General features: G+C 41.0%; 1 protein-coding gene across 1 annotated transcript in view; it reads left to right on the top strand.

The window, feature by feature from the left end:
- The window catches only part of TENM3 (teneurin transmembrane protein 3), a 569,896-nt gene that overhangs the window by 334,501 nt on the left and 210,113 nt on the right, over positions 1–25,282 (top strand). The window contains exon 6 of the mRNA XM_067551693.1: positions 16,218–16,427. Within this exon, the coding sequence (XP_067407794.1) occupies positions 16,218–16,427 (210 nt within the window). The remainder of the gene's footprint in view (positions 1–16,217; positions 16,428–25,282) is intronic.

The following is a 25,282-nucleotide window of genomic DNA, read 5'->3' as shown; positions in this document are numbered from 1 at the left end:
CTACCTCTCTCAAACTGGTTGTATAGTGTTGCTGTGTGTTGCTACAGTTTAAAGGTAAAATTCGGTCATAATCAGAAAATGACCTTAAGGGAGAGGGTGAGATCCTCAGCCATGCTCTGGTCACATTGTGCTGACTAAATGGCTCTAAATCCCTAACCATTTAGGGAAAACTTCTCTGGTTTAGGCATTGTAGAGAAAAGCCAGAAGGCTACCTCCCAAGGACCATGGGGGTAGGGAGCTTGCTGAGGGTAAGAGGCGGGGGTGTTAAGGGATAAGGGGGGTAAGTGCTGTAGCCAGTAAAGCAGTCTGGAGAAGCAGTCATAAAAGATATGCCCAGAGGCTTGTTTAAGTTATGCTGGGGTCTGCCCTAGCCTTTGGAGCAGCACTGAATCGGGAGGGTGCAAAGGTGGCTTAAAAACTATCTTATCCTTCCTTCTCTTGGGCTGCAAGTTCTGTGATGTGTTTCACACATCGTCTCTACAAATAGCTAAAGAGCAGATAGCCACAAAAACTAGCAACCATGGATTCTGTGTCAGGAAACCATGCCTGGAAGTTGATAAATAAGATCTCATCCTGGTAAGGAATTTTTGTAGCATGTTTTCAGGAGTTATTGCAGGGCCAAACTGTTTGGTGGCTTCTTTAGAATGCTTTTAAATTGTCTCGTCCCTTTGGAACAAAATAAATGCAGTTCTTGAAGATTTAACTTAGTGTACATAGCCTGCAAGTTTAGCCAGCTGATATCATAAAGAGGTTTTTTAGGAGTTTTGCTGCAAGAGATGATTCTCTTTTAAATAAGGGATTTGAAGATTGCTGTCAAATGGTATAAAAATCAAAGAATAAAGCATCATTCCCACCATGAGTGTAGGTAGGTACCTCTCCTTCTTTGGAGTTGAGTAGGAAAATTAAAAATAAATTAAAGACACACAGTTCTAGCATTTTTTTCTAGTTCCTCCTCATATTTCTTCTCTTGGGAGGAGGGAAATTATCTGATCCTGGAAACTGAGTCTTGAGTTATTCTCAACAGGTTTTGTTTTACTTTTGTTGTTTTTAAGCAGAGGCAAAAAGGGGTAGTTACAGTCTCTAGATACTGGAAGTGAAAAGCAGAATTTTAAAAATATTTGGAAAAGATTGTCCTGTCAGCTTCCAAACCAGAATTATTTATTTGCCTAACTTAGCTCTAGGTAACTTAGAAATCCTAAAGTATCTAGGCTAATACAGGGTTGTGACCGAAAATTGATAAGCCAAACGTGACACAGGCAACCCATCCCAAATTTGTACTAATAAAAAAACTACTTTTCGTGACTCTAAATATTAGAGAAGCATTTCCTCTGTCAGATCACTTTTTGGGATGTTAGCCAATATGAATTAAGCTGAAAAAAATGGCAGAGCCCAAGTAGTTTCAGACCTCAGGATTTCAGGCCAGTCAGGATTGAAGGTGATAACACTTAACACACTTATCCCTCACATCAGAAAGGGAATGTTTCATCTGTTTAGAGAATCAGTATCTAAATAGTATGCTTGTCAGTTACATTTCCAGTACAGGATTTTTCCCCCTTTGATCTATAAACAGTATCAAGGGTTGGATTGTAACCCTACAGACCAACCAGCCTGAGTCAGATAGCGCTGCAGTCTACGAGAAAAGCAGGGTTCAAATTGTCACTCAAAGTGAAGATGAAACAATTAAAGCTGTGAAGGCAATTCTGTACTGTGAAGTCATAACTATGCCACCATGTCCCCTAGCGTAGACCCAGCATTCACCTACAGAAGAAAATTTTCTGTCAGTGTGGGAGGACCACCACCCTGAATGACATTAGCTACATCACGAGAAGCCCTCTTCAGCTGACATAGCTTCATTTACAATGGGAGTTTTGTGGGCATAGGTGTGTGTGGGACCAAGGGTGTGGTTTTTTCACAACCCTGACCAAGGTAGCTATACCAACATAACTTAAGTATAGCCTAAACTACAGCAAATTAAGGCCACTTTCTTTCTAATTGAGATCATCCTCACAAGGTTTTAATGTGATTTAACTTACGTTCATTAAGTTCACTTCACTTCAGCTGATGCATTCTAACTTTCCTAAAGTTCCCCGTGTAGACAAGCCATTAAAGAATCTGCTTTTTGCTGCTCCTTCTGCTCTGGTTGTGGGCTGATGCACTGGGAGTAAGCAAAGGCTCACCTGCACTCCTCCTGTGCAGGGTCCAGTGATGCAAGTAGGTTGTTCAGGAGAGTAAGGGGGCTCCTTACACCCTTTCCTTTCTGCACAGGTGTGCAGAGGGACTCATAACTGAGTCTCCAGCTGTTAGTAGCAAACAGATGCTTTTCACATACCTCAGATATACTAGATGTTCACAGAATTCTACTTTCACTGCCATTACTGCCCATGTTCATGGACCAGAAATGTATTGTAAATAGTGTTTGGGCAGGATGGAACTGGAAGTGTGTGACTGAAGGGACAGGTCCTTTGGTGCCCATGAAAGGCTGTCTACAGATACAATTCACCCCAGTTGTACGCCTAGGGGAAACCTTTGACAGGCCAGACAGTGATGTTGGGGCTTAAATCCCAGCAGGGGTTCTGAATGAGCTTTTCTGACATCGCCCCTCCCTGAGGGTAACTGAGAGAAGCTCCTGTTCCTTCTGTCTGCCTGGGGTTAATGAAGAGCAGCTGAGCATAATTAGGCTTGGTGCCTTAAAAAGGAGCTGGGCTTCCTTTCAACAAAGAAACAGTCGGGGCTCCTTGTTTAGAAGAATCCCGGACTGGGAGCTCCGAAGACACAAGAACTGCCCTGTTAATATCATTCTGGTTCTTAAAGATAAATCAGCTGCATGAAGAATGTGGCCAAAGATTTTGCTAGTCAGTTTTCTTTTGCTGCACCAGAAAATAAAATCTGTCTATAACTCTCAAGCCCCAGAGATATTTTTCTTTGTTTAACTTGGGACTCATGCTGAGTTTCTGTCCAGTTGTGCAGGCCTTGACTGTGACACAGATATGTCATGCACACTAGCTTTTTTTTTAAAATGTGGCTGTTGAGAATGGTGCATTAAATTATTCTGACTAAATGCATCAGTTAAGGCTCAGATCCTGCAAACTCTTTACAGGCAAAGCTCCCATTTAAGGCAGGGAAAAGGTTTGTCTGAATAAGGACTGCAGGATTGGGCCCTTAGCAGTCTGCTGAGCAGCAGCTGTTAACATTTTTAAAAGCACAAAAAAGATCCCAAAACACAAAGCCCTTATTTCAGAAATGAGTGCCACTTTGTATGCATAATAAGTTTTTCTTCATAAATTTCTCATTTTTCACGAGTCAATATTGGTTGTAGAGTTTGTGATTATTATTTTAAAAAAACTTGAGAAATAGAAAAACAAATAGTAAAAAAATTTAGGTCAGCATTCCTTCTGGGGGACTAGTTCTTTGTTTTCAAACGACTCCACTCGATTATAATTTTTACAGTTTTCGCTTCCATCTTTTATAGAAGAAACTGCAACTTTGTGAATTCAAATATATGTCAAAGTAATGCACCTCTTTTGTTATAAATAATAGCTTTGCATAGAAGCCTATTAAAGTTAGATGTCCTATTTATTTCAGATTTGCATCTGAGTTGTAGTGACAGTTCATTAGCATTGAGAAGTATCTGAAACTTGGAAAATTCACTTCCCAGTTCAAGGGTCATCAAAAAACCCTGTGGTACTCGTCATAGGCAGTCTTACATGTTTGAAAGTATTTATTCTTAAAGGGACATGTGGCACACCATTCTTTTCAGCGAGATGAGATGACTATAGAAAGATCTGTACTATCTTATCTATCTTTTATACATATAAAGGATTGGCTATGCCTGTTTTTTCTTGGGGAGATTCTTCCCACTAACTAAAATGGTTACTTCCAGTATTAAATCACAGATAAAAAAGGAATGTCAAATTATAAATAATCATTCTATGTATGTACTTTTCAGTAGTGCTATTTTCATGTAGAGTTTTAATTAAGAGATAACTGTCACCGCAGGTTGACTGCAGAAGGCTGAAGTATCCAGCAGAGAGAGAAATGCCAATGCCAAGTCATACGGGTTAGGTAGTATAGAGGAGGTCTATAATATAAAATGGATTTATAATTAAAAGTCACTTATTACAAACTTTGTATATTATATGAAGAAATGAAAACACCTTAAAATCTTGTAATTTTGTGTTGTAATGTATTACCTACCATTTTTCATTTAGCTAAGCTGCATGCAGTACATCTACAATAGGAAATGGGAATTTTGGGAGTGTAGTCAGTAAACTTTTTAAGTACAGTATAGATGCCTTATTTAACAGAAGTGTAGTTACAGCCTTTAACATGCTGGGAAGTCATGGAACAGATTGCAGTGATTCTGAATGGCTGAAGCCTCCCTTCTGTGTAAATGAAAGTTTTCTTGTTTCTGATAAATTTATCTAAAAGAAACATTAATTCTAACTCTTGCCAATCATTGATTGTCTTATCCCGGCTTGAAAGTTCCCATTATCTTTTTAAAAAAATCCTATCTGGCCTCTCCATTGTGATGAGCAGGGTATCTGGAAGTTACTGTATTTGACCTGTGTGTGTGTGTGTGTGTGTGTGTTTATAGACATTCATTTTTATATATAAATATGGTGTCCTAGGTATGCATTGCATATTAATACCATTAAAATAAGGGTGAAATCCTGGCCACACTAAAGCCAATAGCAAAATGCCCATTGACTTCAGTCCTTGAAGTCAAAAGGCACTTTGCTATTGTCTTCAAGGTGAGTAAGATTGACCTCTAAGGGTATGTCTTCACAGCAGGAAAAAAAAACTCGTGGTAGCGAGTTTCAGCACTTGGGTCAATGGACTGGGGCTTATGAGGTTTGTGCTATGGGCTAAAAATAGCTGTGTAGATGTTTGGGCTCAAGCTGGAGCCTGGGCTTCCCTTCCCCCTCATACATTGCCCTTAGCACCAGCAGTTGTATATGTGCATTACGAATGGGATTTATGCGTGGTAAGTGAGATCGGAATAATGGCCATTCACATTTTTATAACAGTGGGGAAAAAAACCTAGCAAAATAGTAGTAGATCATGAGTGCATAATTAGGAACTGCAGTTCACATTACGTGAATTACTAATAGCAGTTTTTGTTTCAAAAGGTTTATTCAGCCCTTTTATTGCATACAAAACATGATCTTTTGATAAATCTCTGTCAACTGGAATTTAGGAAATGTACTACACCAAGGGAGATTTAGGTTAGATAATAGGACAATTTTTTTAACCATAAGAATAGTTAAGCATTGGAATAAGCTTCCAAGGGAGGTTGTGAAATCTCTGTCATTGGAGATCTTTAAAATCAGATTAGATAAACATGGATGGTCTAGGGATAGTTGGTCCTTCATCAAGGGATGTGGGGAGTGAGAGGGGAAGACACTAAATGACGTCTCAAGCTGTCCTTTTCAGCCCTATCTTTCTATGATTCTATGATCTTTAGTCCACCTGGAAAGTCTTTCTCAACAAAAAAAGAAAAATCTATGGATTTTTGGAATGTAATTAAAATTTAAAGTAAAATAGGAGTTTTTATGTACTTTTTGAATGTCACATTTTTAGCACAATATGCTGTGCTAAAGGTCATTTATGATATAAAGTTTTCATAGGTGTGTAGATTTTGGGGCTAGATAGGGAACTTCTAGATATGAGGTGTGAAATTTTTGTGGCCCGTGCACTGTAAGTGCCACCGGCCCGAGTGCCCCCAGACCCTGGAGTGCTCCTGGCTCAGCCTGGCCTGCCCCCAGATCGCTGCCAGCCTGAGCGTTCTCAGCCCCTGGAGTGCCGCTAGCCCTGCCGAGTGCCGGTCTGCCCCAGAGCATTGCCAGCCTGTGCGCTCCCAGCCCCCAGAGCGCCATCGGTCTGCGGGAACCCCAGCGCCAGCCCACCCCAGAGCTGAGCACCGATCCGCCCCGCCCCAACTCCCAGAGTGCCGCCAGCCTGAGAGCTCCCAGCCCTCCCCGCCCCAGGCTGGCCAGTCCGCCCCAGCTCCCAGAGCGCTGCCAGCCAGAGTGCTCCACTCCCAGCCCCTGGAGCGCCGCCGGCCTGCCCCAGCGCAAGAGAAGAAATGTCAGGTTTCTGGGCAGAAACCTCCATCCGCCCTGACACGAGAAAAGAAATGTCAGGTTTCCAGGTTGAAGTTATAAAAGGTAAATTTAATTTGCATTTTCACCCAATATAACTTAATTTTAGTTGAAATGTGGCAATACATTATGTACTCTGAAATCTGTTTTATAGTAGATGTTTCAGTTGAAAGTAAAATACTTAATATTTTTTCATTTTATCGTCAATAATAAAATACAATATTAAGCAGGTATGGAAAGTGAGTAAGTGAAAGCTGCACCATTGTGCTGCCCCTTTAATTTTTATTTTATTTATTTATTTTTTGACAGTGCGGCCGCCAAGTGAACAATTTTGTCTTAAGTGGCCAGGTAACTTTGACACCCCTGTTCTAGATCATCTAATCCATCCATTCATACGTACAAAACAGCAGGAGTTCCTGTTGCCTACTTTCTTCAATCTTATTTTCTCTTAAACATAGTGTTCCTAATGTGTTCAATACTGTTTTCGCTGAAATACATCTGGTGATCATACTGTTTATAATTCATGTATGCACTGTTCCAACTTCAATCACATGCTAGCCAAGCACTTTGCTTCATTGATAACAGATCTAAGATGAAAGCTGAGTAGTTCCTTGGAGTCAGTGTTTTTCTTTGTTACATTTCTTTTACCAATACACTTTTATTATAACAGCCTCGTTGAGACTTTGTGTTGGGGTAGCCCATGGAGTTGTTCACTGTCACTGGATGATTTGGTTTAAGATGGAGCACTGGATAGCCCATGAAGATATGGGGTCTTCATGGGCTATACTTCTATGTTAAATATTAGAGCAATTGAACTCTGATCCATTTTATGTGAGTTAGTTGTGACTCTTTGCAAGGTTTTAATGCTGCATGTGTAGGGCATGGTGTTGGAACACCTGTCCTAGGATTTTCCCCAAAACCTTATGTTGTATTCAACTTTTTAAGCAGCGGGGTACATTTTTGAAAAGCTAATGACTTAGGAGCCCAAGTCCCATTTTCAAAAGTGATGAAGGCATTTAAAAGCCTATGTCTCATTAAAAAGCAATGGGATTTAGGATCCTTAGTGCCTAAATCACTTTTGAAAATGGGATTGGAAAATGGGATAAATGCTTTGGAAAGTTTTACCCACAGTCACTGCTTTTGCACTATGACTAGTACTTCCTTGTTCTTTCCATTATAACATGTCAAATGATTATAGACAATTACACTGTCTTCCTTTTGCCATCTCTTTTATAAGTTGCACTTATTCTATGCATTTCTTTCAGTTTTTCCATCTGGGACATGGCCTTTACTGCCACACTGATTACATACCATTAATTAGGACTGCAGATTTTTGCCGACTTTTGCAGTCTCTTCACTTTACAAAGTCCCTTCTCTATTGTGGGGCCCAAAAGTGAACACAGCACTATTTTTTGCCACGGAAGTACATTCAACCGAAGTACATTAAACATGTTTAATTTATCCATTATCACCTCCGGGTATATTTCTGCATTAATGGTTTTAATCTAATCAGCTTTCTTCTGGGTTTTATTCTTTCTGGGCTAGTTGGAAGTGGGAAGAGGCTAGTATTATTTCTGTTCCAAGTTTATTTTCTTTATGCTAGATAGAATCACTCCTCACTGGATTTAGCTCAGTTTTCCAAACCCTGCAGATCTTTCTGTAGTTTTGCTTAGGATAAAATGTTCAAAAGCATCTAAGTTATTTAGAAACCTAAGTACCATTGAAAGTTATATACCTCCAAATGTGATATTAACAAATTATGTAATTACTTCTTCCAGGTTATTCATTAATATTAAATAATATTAGCCCTATACCGAGGCCTGTGCAAAAATTGATTAATATCGTATCCTAGTTTGATGATGTGAATGTTTAATCCCTGTTTAGTAGGAATGTTCAAGTACCAAATTAGTTTTATTAGCTGATGGGAAATCTTCTATGGGAATGTCATCAGACTTTCCAGAGGCAAGTCATAACCCACTGAAAGGTCAGAGGGCCAGTCTAAGGTTGCGTTGTGACTGGGAAGGGACAGGTGGGGAGAAGATACTTTTTCCTTAGTAGCACAAAATTTTGTATTCGTTTGCAGACAGTACTTGGTATGAACAGTTGGACAAAAATAATTGTTTTTTTGTTTTGTTTTTGTTTTTCTCAATGAATCTATGTTTCTTCTTTGCTGCCTGAATAAGGCCCTATGAGCGCTGTAGCTATGCCACTATAGCACTGTAGTGTAGACACTTCCTACATACAGTACAGGAAGGGGTTTTTCCATTACAACGGTTAGTTCATCTCCCCAAGTGGCAATGGCTAGGTTGACAGAATCATTCTTCCATTGACCTAGCCATGTGAACATTGGGAGTTAGTATGGCATAGCTACAGCACTATTGAATAAATTTGAATAATTGAGGAAATTTTCAGTGTAATTGATGGACATGACCCTTTTTCAGATAATAGGATGTTTTGGATAATTAAGGTTTGCATAATCAAGGCTGTGTTGTGTATAAAGCTAATGGGTGAAACAGAGAGAAAGCAAGAGCGTCTTGAAAACCTACTGTGGATGCATATGTTTCATTATATATCTGTGACTGATATGTTCATTTGCTCCAGTGGTGGTGCACATCTTCAATGTATTAGGGTTGGACTAGTCTGCAGTGTGAGATGTTCAAAGTCAGCCTTGAATATTTGTTATAACATGTAAGGTTTTTTACAGCCATCCCCCCCTTCACCTCATCTCCCATCCTCAGTGTTTGAAATAGCTGTTTTGGTATTCCTGTAATTATTTAATGAATTAAATATAATGGTTCTTAAATCTGTTTTTAGACATTCTAAATAACATTATATATACACTGAAAAAAGTAAGCAGCAGCACAGGTTACCAGAAAGTCAGCCATAAATGCACTGCAAGAAAATCTGATCGCAATGCTGACTTAATAGCTCTTCAACTAGTGTCCATGCTTTGATTCCCTATGGAGCACTTAAAATTTCCATTCTTCCCCTGCATTTCTTCTCCAACTAACTCTGTGTTTGGCTGACCATTCTGGGTTAGGCATGGAGTTACTAGATCAATGGAAGGTGTTCATTGTCCCTTGGGCCAAGTTCTAATTTCAAAATTCAGTTCCCTACATAGTAATGTATTGTGCTTCCCACTAGAGAGTTAAGCCAGAGAGGGAATGTGACATGTGGAAAAGCTAAGCAAACAGTTCTGTGGGTAGAATAGAGCACTTTTACTTCCATGGAAACCACCCAATTAGATCTTAGCGTCTGGTTAAAATGAAATTTGAGAAATCTGATATATCGTGGGACCTGCTATGTTCAGTCTGGAAGCAAAAACAAAGGAATGAAAAAAGCAACACAATGGTAGCAACGTGTATAATGGAAACAGAAAGAGGAGGTAATTCGAGATATTAATATTGACAATATATTATTAATCTAAAATGTAACATGAGGAGCGAGTGCATTTACCCAGTGTAATTGTACTGCTGAGTACCATTAGATTAAATGATTTGAGGATGAAAAAAATTCCTCTTAATTTCCCCCCCTTATTTTAATACTATGTTGTCAGCTTACATATGATAGCAGTGCAGGTAAAGCTAATTTTCTAATTAAATAATGCATGTGATACAGCTACTTGGTTTCCAGACAAAGTGCTCCATCTGCAGGCAGGATAACATTTTATTCAAAAACTTTTCAGTATCTCATTTCATGTACAATTAATCATGTTTAAAATTACTTAGAAAATTAGCAGTATTCTTTTTTAAAACACAGTCAAGTTTGCAAAATTGATTCTATTTGTTCTTTGACTGTGTCCATGTAAATCCCAGTGTAAGAAAGGATGCACCTTATGGGCATGAGATCAAATATTTTTGAATAGCAGTGTATATTAGGATCATACATGCGCCTTGTGCTGCCGTGTCAGGACGTAAAGTGGGAAGTGACGGTGACCATCCCAGTTCCATCTTATTGACTATGGCAGCGAGACAGAATCTTGATAGCATGCAACCTGCTGCTGTTTTTTCTAGCTTAAAATTCACCTTTTGAGTAAAGAATCTCCTTCTCTTCTCTTCAAATGTGGTCACTTTCCCTCCATCTCCACTCCTCGAAGTGGGATGAAGGAAGAAGAAGAGAGACACATCCACCCTAGTATATGTTCCAGTATGTCAGGATAAAATGCCTCACACTGACCAACACGAAGGGCTTCAAACACTCTGGGTTTAAACCCTGCTCGATCTGTGACAGGCTCTTTGGTCTGGTCAATGGGCATAGTTGAAGCCTATATTTTCTGTGTGTAAATCCTTCTGCTCAAGAACTCGTAAGTCTAGGAATGTGTGACTGAAACTACATCTACTAGAGCAATCTATGTACACCACTTCAGACACAGAGAAAGTAAATACTTTCAAAGAACGGTCAAAAGGGTCTTCATCTGTGAGCATTCCCTCAATCCCATCCCACAACCCAGCAAAAGGAAAACGGGAAAGAAGACACCATCAACATTGGCACAGGCTATGATGAGGGCAAATGCCTGTGCACCAAGGCCTTTAGCACCAGTTGCCTCTGCATCAGTATTGACACCATCACCTCCAACACTGGCATTGAGCTCAGCACCAACTCTTCCAATGCCAACAATGTCATTGTTATAGCCTGCATAGGCACCTCAACATAAGGGTGAGACTGAAGGACAGTCAAGTGGAACCAGAGTTTGGCTTCAAGCATCAGGACATGTGGCTCTGTAAGGAGAAGAAGCTTCACTCCTCCAAGGACAAGGCATCTCAGTCTGCCACTCAGTCAGGAACGATACACAATAAACTGACACTGGCACAGACAAAGACATCGATCAGTACTGATAATCATATTGATTACAGACCCAAGATATGCCTTCACAGAATCATTGAATTCCCCTCCAGGGACATGGTTGGTATTAGAGCAGCACCTGGCACCAGGACTTGAGCAGAGGCTTTGAACCTTGGCACCGCTGTTAGAAAAGTCTTGCCATTCTTCACCATCACCATATTACACTTTCTCTCTAGCACTGAGAAGGGATGGCTCTCCTCTGCCTTCTTATACTACCCTAGGGCTGCTACCAGAAATCTCTATCACATGGAACCAGCGTCAAGGGAACATGAACTGCTTTGGGTTGACACTCACAACTGAGCCAGTACCCATGTGCCATGCCACCTTTGCCATATTAGGGACCATCATAGTGAATATCTTGCAATGAATTGTCCTCAAGTATGTCCAGGAAGAGGAGGAGGTCAGAATACCCACCAACACCTGAGCTTCACATCAACACTCAGGAACTGTGGGTAGCGGATGGACAACAGCGTCCCCAGTGTCCGTTGAAAGAATTGTTATTTTTGCCTGATGAGACAGTTACACTAGCCCCTCCCCCTGGACCTTTCAGGTTCTCCTATTTTGTATCATGCAGACCTAGGTATCAAATGAGTAGTCATACAAGAGAAATCCCAGAAAGACTTTGATATTTTGACTGCATCAGTCCCAGTCACGGTTGCTGTCCCCATCAATAAGGGCATATCTGAGCCAGCCAAGGGGCATTCCTGCCTGTCCTCCAAAACTGTCACAAATAGTACAACAGCCATGCACTACATAAACAAACAAGGGCTCCTGCTCTTTGCCTCTCTGCCTGGAGACCATCAAGTTCTGGACTTGGTGCCAGGAAGAATGGGGTGACCCCAACGGTCCTTCATCCTTTCAGAGTTAGCAACAATTTAGCAAACTTACTGAGCAAGCAATCTGTGGGACCATTCATGAAAGGACCATACAGAAGTTCGTCATGGGACTGGTATTCTGTAGCTGCAGATACCCCATATTAGACTAAGTGTCAGAATTTTGGCTCCAGAGGAGGCCTTAGTTTAGAATCATTGTCAAGGGAACAGAGGCGTGCTCTATGCCTTTCCGCTGATTACCCTGATCCCCAGGGTAATCTCAGAGATTGAAAGAGTCAAGCCAATTATTCTAGTAGCTTCTTGTCAACCAAGACAGTTTTGGATGACAGACGTACTGCTGATGTCCATTTATCCCTTCTGGATTTGATCTCAGTTTCAGATACTCCATCCAGACTCCAAGTCACTGCACTTGATGCCATGGCTGTTAGTTGGTTAAGTCCTCATACAGAGATTGCTCTCTACAAGTTCAGGAAATACTGCACGGAGCAGGAAAACATCTACCAGAAGGCTATATTCACCTAAATGGTGGGTATTATGGGCAGCCCAACATGGTTTGTACCTGGTCCAGGCCTAAAATGCTTGACTACCCGTTATGCTTAAAATAGGCCAGTCTTTAATAAAGTCCAAGATTGCGGCAATCTTAACTTGCCATCTACCTGTACAGTCTTGCTCCATCTTTTCTCACCCCCCTAGTATCAAAGTTTCTCAAAGAGTTTTTTACACACTTACTCACCAATCAGAGAACCTACTCTTACGTGAGACCTCAATTTGGTCCTCCCGAAGCTCATGGAGCTTCCGTTCGAACCTGTGTCAGACTGCTCCCTGTGCCACCTCACCCTATAAACAATTTCCTTCATTGCTATCACTTCACCCAGGAGGGTGAGTGATTTTTAGGCTCTTATGGCCAACATAAGAATGGCCATATTGAGTCAGAACCAACGGTCCATCCAGCCCAGTATCTTGGCTTCCAAAAGTGGACTATACCAGCTGATTCAGAGGGAATGAATGGAACACATAATCATCAAGTGATCCATCCCGTCGCCCATTCCCAGCTTCTAGCAAACAGAGGCTATGGACATGTCAGACCATGGTTTTGCATCCCTGCCCATCCTGGCTAATAGCCATTGATACACCTATCCTCTATAAATGTATCTAGCTGTTCTTTGAACCCTGTTATAGTCTTAGCTTTCACAACATCCTCTGGCAAACAGTTCCACAGGTTGACAGTGCATTGTGTGAAGAAATACTTCCTTTACAACCACCCCCGTATCTGACATTCCCTAGGGACCAAGTAGTGATGTGACTTCACCAGAAATTCATTCCCATGCTGATCTCAGATGTGTATCAAAACCAATCAGTTAAAGACCAGCCAGTCTTTTTCCTGAAGCCACATTCTGCATTGAAAGAAAAGAAGTTACGCACACCAGACGTATTCAGGAGTTCACGTTATTATCTTGCCAGGATCCCATTGTTTGGACTGTCACCCTTCTATTTTTAGTTATAATTGGGCATTGTAAAGGTCAAAACCACCTTTTCACAAAGAATATTGGCATGGATCACACAGTGCCTCTTTCTCTGTTACTAGCTGGCTGGTGTACTTCTCCCATTGGACACTAAAGCTCACTTCACCCAAGCACAGGCTACATAGTGCAGCTGCTTCAGAAATCTGCCAGCATCAGAATTCAGCAATGTGGAGTAACCCATTAACCTTCGCCAAAAACTATTCAGTGGACTTAGTTGCTAGATCAGATGTCAAGTTCAGGAGAGCAATCTGTATTCATCTGATACAGCTGAAACTCCTCATTCCTACCATCCCGAAGGGGTACGCTTTCCAGTGGGATCCACATGAACATATATTCGAGGAAGAAAGAATGATTACTTAACCTGTAACAACAGTGGTCTTTGAGATGATGATGTCAGCGTGGATCTCTCAACTCACTTTCTGTTCCTGTTTTTCTGAGTCCTCAGCTAGTAGGGGCTTTGAATTGCGAGAGAACTTAGGGAGGGAAGCAGCTGCTCCTTCTTTTATGCCCTCACATGGGAGCACAAAGAGGCGTGTGTGTGTGCGCGACCCTGAAGGATGCTGCTATTTAAAAGACTCCAAGCATAAGGCACATATGTAGCAACACTGGAGTCCACACTGACTAATACATCTCAAAGACCCCCTGTTACTGTAGAGTAAGTAACCATTCTTTACCAGCTGTGGATTTTTATTTTAAGTACCTGATGTATCAATATCATTCTGTATTCTTTATCTGGATGTGCTTGGTTTTTTGCTTACATTATGAAAAATATTTTCTATGTTATGCAACAGCACTTGAATAATAGTATATATGTTCTTTAACAGCATTATTGGCCTAACAGACAACGGGGAAGCAGTAGGTGTGATGTATCTTGATTTTTTGTAAGGCTTTTGATACAGTCGCACATGACACTCTCATAACCAAACTAGGGAAATGTGGTCTAGATTAAATTTCTGTAAGATGGATGTACAACTCTTTGAAAAACTGTTCTCAAAGAGTAGTAATCAGTGATTCCTGTAAAACTTGGAGGGTGTATCTAATGTGGTCCCATGGGGCTCAGTCCTAGGTCTGGTATTAGTCAATATTTTGCTAACTGAATATGAGTCAACAGTGTGATGCATTAATGACTTGGATAATGGAGTGCAAAATATGCTTATAAAATTTGCAGATGATACAAAACTGAAAGGTATTGCAAACATTTTGGATGACAGATAAGAATTCAAAACAACCTTGACAAACTGGAGAAGTGGTTTGAATTTAGCAAGATGAAATTCAGTAAAGATAAGCAAAAGTACAAGATTTAGGAAGGAAAAATCAAATGCAAAACTACAAAATGGGAAATAACTAGCTAGGTGGTGATACTTCTGAAAAGGATGTGGGGTTATAGTGGATCACGAGTTGAGTGTAAGTCAACAATGTGATGCAGTTGCAAAAGAGGCAAATGTAATTCTGGAGTATATTCAAAGGCGTGTTGTATGTAAGACATGAGGGGTGATTGTCCCTCTGTAGTCAGCATTGGTGAGGCCTCACATGGACTACGGTGTCCAATTCTGCATGCTACATATTAGGGAAAATGTGGATAAATTGGAAAGAATCCAGAAGAGAGCAACAAAAATGATAAAAGGTTTAGAAAACCAGACCTAAGAGGAAAGGTTAAAAAAACTGGGCAGCATGTTTAGTCTTGAGAAAAGAAGATTGGGGTGGGGGAAAGGCCTGATAACAGTATTCAAATACGTTAAGGGGTGTTACAAAGAGGAAAATGATCAATTGTTCTTCATGTCTACTGAAGGTAGAACAAGAAGAAATAGGTTTAATGTGCAGCAAGGGAGATTTAGGTTAGATATTAGGGGGAAAAAATCTGTTATAAGGGTAATTAAGCTCTGGAATAGGCTTCCAAGGCAGGTTGTGGAATCCCCATTATTAGAGGTTTTTAATAACAGGCTGGACAAACAACTGTGAGGGATGGTCTAAGTTTGCCAGTTCCTATCTCAGTGCAGGGGGCTGAACTTGATGACCTCTCAAGGTCCCTTCCAACCTTACATTTCTCTGATTCTGTGTTTTAAGTAACTTAATGTCAATCTCTTGTTTAGATGGATCTGAATTTTGATAGGACCCCAACATTTCACGGATTTTAAAAGTTAGTTTGTTTTCCTTTTAATTGACATCTGTATTTTGAAATAAACTATAATCCCTTCCCCCTACATTGCTAAAATCCTAACTTCTCATCAGTGGGGATTCATGTATTACAAACCCATGGTTCTGGATTTCTGTGAACTCAAGCATAAACTTCATGCTCTCTCTCCACTCTTGCCTCTCTTGTCTATTAATGTGAGCAGGTGTGGCTTTTCATATACAGAAGTCTTGCTCTGAAATGTACAAGGATCCTGATCTCTGAATGCTTTCGTTCTACTTGCCTGCTACAAGAACAGAGCAGACGTGCAGAGTAGAGGGATAGTGCAACACCTGTGTGCTTGCATGACATAAATATTCATTTCCTCAAGCCAAAACAGAATCATTAGGTTTACTTTTTAGGCTCTACAGCCATTACAGTTCCCTTATAAAACAGAAGAGTGGAAAATAATTTCTTTTCCAGATGCTGGTAATGCAAACATTTTTAGTCATGGTTATTTATTTAGGACCTGATCTTGCTCTACTACTCAGAGTAGTCAAAGGGGATTACCTGTGTTACTACTCCCTGAAGTAGTGGATGACCACAAGATCAGACCCTTACATTTTGATGGTCTAAGCTTTTAAAACCATTTTTATTGCATGCTGCTGTCATATCTTTTTTTTCCCCACCCTGTTTTTATTGTTTTAATAAATGACTTTCCTTTCAATGATGTAGAAAGGAGTTAATTTATCTCTCATATGATATCCTGACCCATGTTTTAAAATATTTTATTTTTATTTTTCCATAGGTCCTCCCATGCCATCCTCCTCATCTAGTCCATCAGTCATTGAACATTTACATTCCCTTCCTCCATCACCCAATCTCCATGACAACCAGAGGTGGTTGCTAAGTACTAATGCCATCCAGCCAGTTCAGGACTCTGATACAGATGAGGACTATACTGCCAGCACTTATCTAGTACAGACCGGGACTGTTTCAGTTTGTGTCCCAGATCATGGTAAGAAGAGGACAGTTTGTCCATAGTTTGAATACACTTTCTTATTTTCCATCCTGTTACAAAGCAGTCTGACACAAGTGAAGGAAATTAAAATCACTCAATATTTTAAATTTATCTTCCTTTAATTTTCACACGTGAATGTTAACTTTCAAGAATGCAGAATAAGCAAGAGTAGAAATTGACCTTATGTGGTATATAAAATGAAAGTTTATATAAGTTATTTTAGAAGTAGTAATCACATAGTACAGTAACCACTAATTTTATATTGTGTATTATAACTTACAGCAGAGGTCTGGCTACCCTACATTTGTGGTTCTTTTCAAATGGTAAACTGAAGTTTGTCAAACTGACATGATATTTAGCTTCAACTTTATGGGGAATACATCCTACTACCCAACTGCCACAAATGCAGAGGTCCCAGGCACATTGGGGCTGATGTGGTTTTACTGCCCAGAAGGGCAGGATTTGGAGAACGCACACAGCCTTGGAACACACTCTGGGTGGTCAAGCAGTATCCCTGTATCCAAATGTGTAAAATAGTTGTGTGGTGAGAGTGGGGCCAGTAACTTCAAAGCACACATTTCTATACCTCTCATCCTTCAAATCTGCCAGTATGGAACATCACAAGTAATCACAATATGTGACAAATGGTCAAAATGCAGAACACTTGTGTTTGGTTGTGCCTCATGCCATAATAAATAGAATATAGTGGTTTTAAACTATAAAAATGATTTTTTTAATCATGTGAATTAAACCAGTTTTTAAAATCAAACTGGAAAAACAAGTTCTATGATTCACAACGAGGGCCCACCCTAAGTGAGTCATCAGCAGGGCTTGATAATCCAAACCTCCAGTGCCTTAACTTGACTTTGACCATCTGGGCTGAAGAAATAACTGTTATCATCTGTGTGGACTTCACACATGCTTTACCAGTTACAATAGGTTACAAACCTATTTGCTAAACAGCAGTAGAATGTTTTACAGAGCAGGAATACGAAATTCTGTTCCTGGTTCTGAGGGAAGTATGAGCAGTGGTTGGTTAGAGATAGCCACGCGCATATATGTTGTACCTTCACTTTCAAAGAGGCAGTTTTGTCAGGGTAGATAAGATTTAGAGCTGCTATATTAGTGACCTGGAACAAGATTTTCAAAAGTAATAGTAATTTTGGGTGCCATAATTTTTGGATGCTCAATTGGAGAAGTCTGATTTTCACAGTGGAAGCTGAATGCTTTCAGAAAAGTAATCTCTTTTAAACTGTCTCAAAAAATAAGGTTGTTGTATTAATTTAGATGGATTTCTGGGCCCAAAAATGTTAACATAACCCAGTCCTGGTTAACAGTAAATATTGTTAAACAAGGTTTAGGTTTGGTATACAGAGATCTCAGCCTTCTCAGTACCAAGACAAACACACCATTAAAATCCTTTTAACCTGTTTATTAAAGATACAGAAAAAATGGGGAAACAGTGAAAGCATTTGAAATGTGAAGTATTAAGTAAAACTTTCATTTTAACAGCATTTCTTGTTCCCTTCCCTTTTAACTGGAGAGAATTTTAGAAGGAAAAACCCCCTTCTTTGACAGTCTCTTAGATGGTATCAAAAATGGTCAAAATTGTCCTTTTGGGGAAAAGAGAAGTTAGATCAGGTGAATTGGAGTTGTTGCTGTAAATCCAATCCCATTCCATCTCAGGTGGTGTTTGGGAATTGGCTGGAGCTGATGGAGTGGAGATGTCATCTGGATCCCTCTCTTGGGCTTGGTCTGGTCAGGCCACCTCTCAGGTTCAGGATGACAAAGGCCCCAGGGTCTCAGGGAATGATGGGGGTTGTGGCAGTCATGACGGTGAAGCTTGCTCCAGTAGCCTCTGTTTGTTCCCCCAAAGTCTCTTTCTTTAAGGACACAAAGAGGAAGCTGATGATTGAAATATCCCATCCCCTCATTGTGTTGTCCACCAAAAAGGCCTAACATCCAACACACCAATTTTAGTTCATTAATTTCCAGTTCCACATCATCGGTTTTTACCAAGCATGATTTCAACATAGTCTTTGAACAATGTAAGTAATCCTTTTTGTTTAAATTAATTTAGTCTTTCTGTCCCCTTTGGGTACCCTTTCCCATCAACATTTGGTTACTATAGGTTATTGTGACATCTTATGAACTTTTACATACTTTTTACGGTTGAGCTTACCGTTAGGGTAAATTTGTCTACCCAATCATCACAATATAATCCAAAATAGCTATCTGATCACTTATGATCAAAATCACTTCTGAAATACTTGGCCCTGAGTTCTGTTGTCAGCTCTGAGTGAAGTGACCTGTGGAACCTCTTAGTGAATTTATTTGTAATATGTGGGAATGATATTTGGCTTCTGTCCAAGGTAAGCTATGAAGACTTACTCAGTATTAAGGGCTTTGAAGTGCACAAAAATATAAAAGGATCATGATGTCCTGGCTCCCAGAGGCTACAGGGTATTTTGAAAGAGGTTTTTTTTTCCCCCCTCTCTTTCATGTCTGCAGAACTTTGCCTGACTTGGCAATTTAGCAAAACAGACATCCTGATTCAGCTGAAATACAGAACATCTTAGAAAATCCAGTATACCCTGAGTAGGGCTGCAGGGTTCTCACTATGCAGAAAAAGTTACAGATATTGTTATTTCTTATTTTGTCTGTGACTTCTGTGTGTGTCCATGACTTACTGCAGGAAGGATCTCTGAGAGTTGCCCCACTGGCCGATACAGAGAGCAGGCCCTGTGGAGGATGGTGTTGGAGAGCAAGCCCATCCTGTACTTACCCCACAGTGATGGCTCCTGTGTCCCATGGGGCTGGGTTCAGCTTGCAATCTGCAAGCTGGCACACAGGGCTGCAGTGCCCCTCCCTTAGATTTCCCCTGCCTCCCACCACCTCATGATAGAAGGGCAGCACAGACAAACCTGAGTAGCATTGTGCTCCAGGAGCCAGGTCGTAACACCGAAAGCAGGGAGCTGGGCCCAACCCTGTCGAACACAGGAGCCACCAATATGCATGCCTGAGTATGTGGTGGAATCGCTCTCCGTCCCTACCCCACCAGGGTGTCCCCTCCTCACTGAGCTATGAGATTAGGATTGCATTGGCAGGGCAAAGGGTGCTGCTGCAGGTGATTAGTGCCCCCTCATTTGTCCAGGTGTTTTTTTGTCAGAAATCACGGAGCAGTCACTATGTGACTTTTACTAAATGTTCCATGACAGTTCTGTGATTTTTGATTTTTTAAAAATGCTGTGGCAGATCTGCAGCTCTAACAGTGAATGATTTAAGCAATCCACCACATCTTCCTTCACCCACAAATGGGGAGTGCAGTAGTAAAGACAGGCTGCTCTAATGCTCAATGGCTCAGTTGTTGCCCTCTAAATTCGTGAGGAAAGATTCCTTCCCCCTCATTTCTTGCATATCTCCCCAGCACACAGCTCAGTTACTCAGGATGAATACCAGCAACCAGATTTAGCCCTATGAAACTAACAAAGAATGACTAATTCTTAGTATTTTATTTTCTTTGCTTTCTGGCAGATTTGTTGCAGACTAGCTTAGTATCTTCTAAATACTTTTAAAAGGAGAACTATGGCTGGCAGTCCAAAATTTAAATCTTCCTCCTCTGTTTACATGTCCAGTATGGGGGGGAGGGAGGGAAGGTTAAATTTTAAGCTTTCAAATGTTAAATCTACTGTTTTGAGAAAATAAAAAAAAAATTGGACACGTTTAAAAATGTACGTTTGAATTTACAACCAGCTGTGACAAGGGCTGTGATCAGAAAACTCTTACAATTATTAATCAGCTTTGGAGAAAAAATAGAATCAGTATGATTTGTACTGCATGTAGTGACTGTGCAAGTGTCATGATGATAGTATTCATGTCAGATGCACTGCAAAGTACTACAGACTATTTAAAACATTTATTCCAGTTGTCTTACTTATGAGTCACAAAGATTCAAAATTGACTCGAGGAGAAAACAAAGGAAAATCATAAACAGCAATGTATTGAGTCTGGGAGAGGAGTGCAATGGGACACTGCAGGGATTGGTGTAAAGTACAAGTCTTATTTCTTGACCATGTGCAGTAGAAGGAGGATAAACAGCACTCAGATGAAATTGGCATGTGGTACTAAATAGAGAGGAAAGGCTATAACAAAATTAAATTACAAGGCATGTTCAAAGTAAAACAGGTCCCAATTTAGCAAACCATCCCCGTTCAGCAAAGCACTTTTAAACATATGCTTAGCTTTAAGCATATGTTTAAGTCCCATTCGGTTTAACGTTAAATGAACGCTTCTTTGAATGATGGTCCCTGTGTGTATATAACTTTAGATGCACGTGCTCTATATGCCTGAGGCTGGAAATTTTTTACTACCAGTGTCTGTTTGTCCAGACCTGAGCCCTTCTCCTCATGCTCTGAACTGGAAGCACAAAGGGCAGTGTTTCTCCAGATTCTTTCTATCTCCTGTGGTCTGAGATGGAACATCCTTAATATCTGTAATTTTAGCTAGTGTTTTTCAAACTTATAATAATCTATACATAGTTTTTAGATAAATACTTCTTAGATAGTTTTATAATTAGAGTAGTTTTTAGTAGTTCAGGGCTTTAAGGTCCGGCCCTTTGGCCGATCCCTCTCCCCACTTGGGGGCACCTAGTATGCCCAGAATCCTGGGATTCAAGAATTGTGTTTCCTGCCCTCAGGCCTTTTTGGAGAGCAGAGACCACCATAAGTGCCTGTGCTGCCTTGGGAAAGCCCACATCCTCTCAAAATGCAGCATTTGCTGATCCAAGCCAAGCCCACCAAACTCATGAGTATAGGCTGTAAGGATTCTTCATAGATCAGTGGTTCCCAACCTGTGGCCTGTGGGGGCTTTCAAAGTGGCCCGCCACTCTCTTCCTGGCAGCAGAAGGAAGCCGCTGCCTAAGGACCCAGGCAGAGTGCATTGTCACGGGGCTAAAAGACCGGTGCAGGCTCCTTGTTGCAGCCAAGGGGAGGAGAGATCAGTGCTCCCCTCCCCCGGCTATAGCAGGGAGCACAGCAAAGTGCTCTGCCTGGGTCCATAGGCGCTGGGTGCTCTGCTGGAGCCAGAGGAAGGGAAGCACTGATCTCCAGTCCCCCTGGCTACAGAAGGGAGCCACTGCCCAGAGACCCAGGTGGAACGCACGGGGCTACAGGACACGTGCGGTTTCCCTGCTACAGCCAGGGAGGCAGCCTCCTCACTGAACTCCTTCTGTCTGGTTGCAGTGGGGCGGGGGGCACAGGGACATCTGCTGGCAGAGACTGGTGGCCCTTCAGGCTTGTAACAATGATATCTGTGGCCCTCAAGCTAAAAAGGTTGGGAACCACTGTCATGGATCATGCTGTGAGTCCCTAGGGATCTTCTATCTGACACCCATTAAGTCAGGTGACACACAGCTCCTGACACTCCCGTTCTAGGGTGCGCACAAGGAGTATAGTACTGTTCTTCTGGCTCCGAAGGGCAAGAGCACCCTGAAACTGACATTAACCAGAGGAGTGGGACTGTCCCTTGTCTCAGTGAGGGAAAAATGACAGTGAATGCCTCTGACTTCATGGGTACCAGTGAAGCATGAAAAGGGACTGTTATTACTGAAAACTGCAACAGTACCGATGCTGGTGGCACCAGGGAAGGAAAGAAGTCTAGCCTGCTCCCTTGCATAAGGAAATAGATACACCACTCATGAGGAAACTTCCACAAACGTGAACCCAGAATCCCTGCTTGTTGGAACTGATCCTAACCAGAGAGATGTCCACACCAGTGGTCTAGGGTATGCATGAAAGGGAGAGAGCCATTCACCATGTCATCTCCCAGCTGGGCATAATAAAGGCCCTTGGTACTGATGGCACCACCCTTAGAATTCAAAACCTCATCCTCTGAGTAGGACACCAGTGGGAGAGTGTCACCACTCCCATCAAGGCAAAGGTTCAGCCCAGAAAGAGGATCCAGAGTGTCATAGGCACTGTCCCACTCGCATAAGGACTATGCCCCTCAAAATGAGTGGTACCCTCCATCATGAGGACTTCCCCAATTTCCATTTGACCCCTTTACTGGGTCCCGTGTAATCCAAACATATGACATCCTGAATCCATACATTCTCACCAGGAGTAAAGACATCCGCCCCATACAGAGAAGATCCCAAACTTACTCAAGAACTAAGAGAGGAAGAGGAGGTACCAGCTCAGGTGGAACCACCAGCTCAGATTGTCATCTTCATCTGCACATGAGGCAGTTGCACCAGCCTCATCATCACCTCCTGACGACTATAGGTAACTTCAAGATCTACTGAGGTAGATAGCAGATGCACTTCAGATCCCTCTGGAGAAAGTGCAGGACACCCCTCATAAGGTATTCTGGAGCACTGGTCCCAGTAAGATGGTGCTTCCAATTAATGAAGCCATCTTGAAACTGTTCAAGACAATGCCTTAGAAATCTGTGGGCCCTTCTATGAGTCCTAGTAGATTCTCAGCCCACTATCTCCTTGCAATTTTAAGAGGCCCTTTGGGGCCTTCAGAATCAACGACGTCTGTGATCTTTAAGAGGTTTATTGGGGATCTCTGACTACTGAAAGTTTTGTAGGTATCAGAATGGGTCCCCTACACCTTAGAAAGCTTGTGAGGATCCCAGCGTTGCTGTGGGTGTTAAGTGGCAAATTACCTTTGCAAGCTTTAGCAGTGGCTCCCCAGTCTCATTTTTCAAGCCATAAGAGACTGCTTTGAAAAATCTCCTCAGTCCCAAACAACCCAGAATAGGTTCAGCTGGCCCTCACCATGCCAAAATAAAGTTGTCTGGCCTCCCAACAGGCCAACATAAGACCATTAGAGGAGAAGCAAGCCTAAGGTTTAGGAGGGATGGGGTGTTTTCTGATGAACCTTCAAAGATTTGAGAGGATCTGAGGCTGTTCTTGTTAAACCTGCCGCAAACCAGAGAGGCCATCCTATGACCTTAGGTGGTAGAAACTCTTCTCTCCCTCTTCCCACTCCATGTCTTCCCATTGCCTCTGTCTGCATACCTCCTTAGATCCACTCCTCCTCATGGAATGTCAACTGACAGTAGTAGTTACTGGGTCTAGCAGGAGTTGGGAACAAGAAGGGAGACCTTTCTGGCCCTCACCCATTGAACAGATTAATTCAATCAACTTATTTTTAATCATTGAGGGCTCCTTGGCACTTAAGTAATATAAATAGTAAATAATGATCCATCTGATCTCAAGCTAAAAAGTGGCAAAATAAAAGTATTAGAATTTTCTAACTGAGAATATCACCACTTTTATGTATTTCTCTTAATTTGCATATAGTTTGTTTACTTATCTTAAAATTTATCCTTTGGTTGAAAAATCCTTTATTATCCTTTTGGGAGGAAATATTAACTTGCTAGCCAGTGCCCACTCTCACAGAGTCAATTGAAGGATCATGTCAGAATAGGATAGTTTAATCTGCCACCTATTTGTTAATTGCTTAGAAAAGGAGGAATAGCTATCCTGATTTCTTTGTTCTACATTGGTTTCTCATATTTTAGATTATTAGTTCAAATTAAGAAAATATTCTTCCTATATCCACAAAACAAGTGACAGTAGGGATTTACCCGTTCAATCAACTAAACGTTATCCATTCAACAATTCCACCCATTTGTTGGTTTATATTCCTTTACAACTTTTGCAGACAGTATGCACTTTCTGGAATGGTTTAGCTCTAGCCCCGACAGTGATTCTTATTGGCATGATCAGTAAATGCACGTCATAGCAGCTTTCACTTTTTAAGGTGCATATTTTCCTTACCTGCTGGATACATTCCAATCTGAGGAATACATTCTTCTTAATGACTATACCCTTCTTCTTTTAGCTGGTGAATTTTTTCTTCACTACATTTCCCTTTAAACCCACGTACATGCTCACAATAAAAGAAACTCCCCCCACATTTATTCCAGTTTTTATTGCACCACTCATCCATGGCTCAGTTCACTTCATTTACTCTGCTCCTCTGTTAAACAAGCTCCTTTGTGCAGATCAGATCAACTTTCTGTTCTTTATGAAAGCAATTCTTTTTGAGAGCACCTTAAAACTCTTCCTTTTGAAAGAATTATTTTTAGAAAGAAATACACAACTGCTGGTCCATGAGAAACAGAGGAATTCTGGACATGTCTGTTAAGAAGAGGAACAATTTAAATGAAAGAGAGGATGAACTTGGACACAGGGAGAGGAAGATTTTTTTAACATTATTTTGTGTTTTCTTCTCTCCTTTTTTAATTAAATCTGCATTGAAACAAAGCAGATTGGGCAAACCAAAGAATTTAACAAATATTTGGTAGGCTTTTATAAAAGCCTTGCATCTTGGTTATAGCACTTTAGTGGCAAACCTAGGAGAAATAGTTTTCCAAGGTTAGTGGCTCGTATCCCAAATATTACCAAAATGTATTTTAATGGAAAAAGCAGCACTGATGGTCAAGTTGAGCCAAGATGAAGATGAAGAGCCATAATTAAATGCTTAGTATTATTATTGACAACTCAGAGACAGACACTAAACTGGCAATGTAGTGTCTAAGATCACTTTTTGTGATCCTTCCAGAAGTCAGAACTTTTGAGGCAGGACCATAAAAATACAAGGTACAGCAAGAATCTTTTGGACATTACTATTTGTCTAATGCCTGCACAGTGCATTTGGATTTTTCCACCATACTGCCATTTTGGTGGTACTTAAATAACAGCTTGTAATGATGGTTCATCTGATAGCAAGATTTGGAGCAAATGTTAATATAATATAATATAATATAAAAGTGTTTTTCAGTCATCCTTGATCAAGGATCTGCCAAATGACGTATGATAAACAAGATTTTGCTCCAGC

This window comes from Emydura macquarii, unplaced genomic scaffold, assembly GCF_026122565.2.
Source record: "Emydura macquarii macquarii isolate MOO-44397 ecotype Brisbane River unplaced genomic scaffold, CSIRO-AGI_Emac_v2 contig_1363, whole genome shotgun sequence".
Classification (NCBI taxonomy): domain Eukaryota; kingdom Metazoa; phylum Chordata; order Testudines; family Chelidae; genus Emydura; species Emydura macquarii.
The sequence above is the reverse complement of the archived record's forward strand: the minus strand, read 5'-3'. Positions and strand labels throughout refer to the sequence as shown.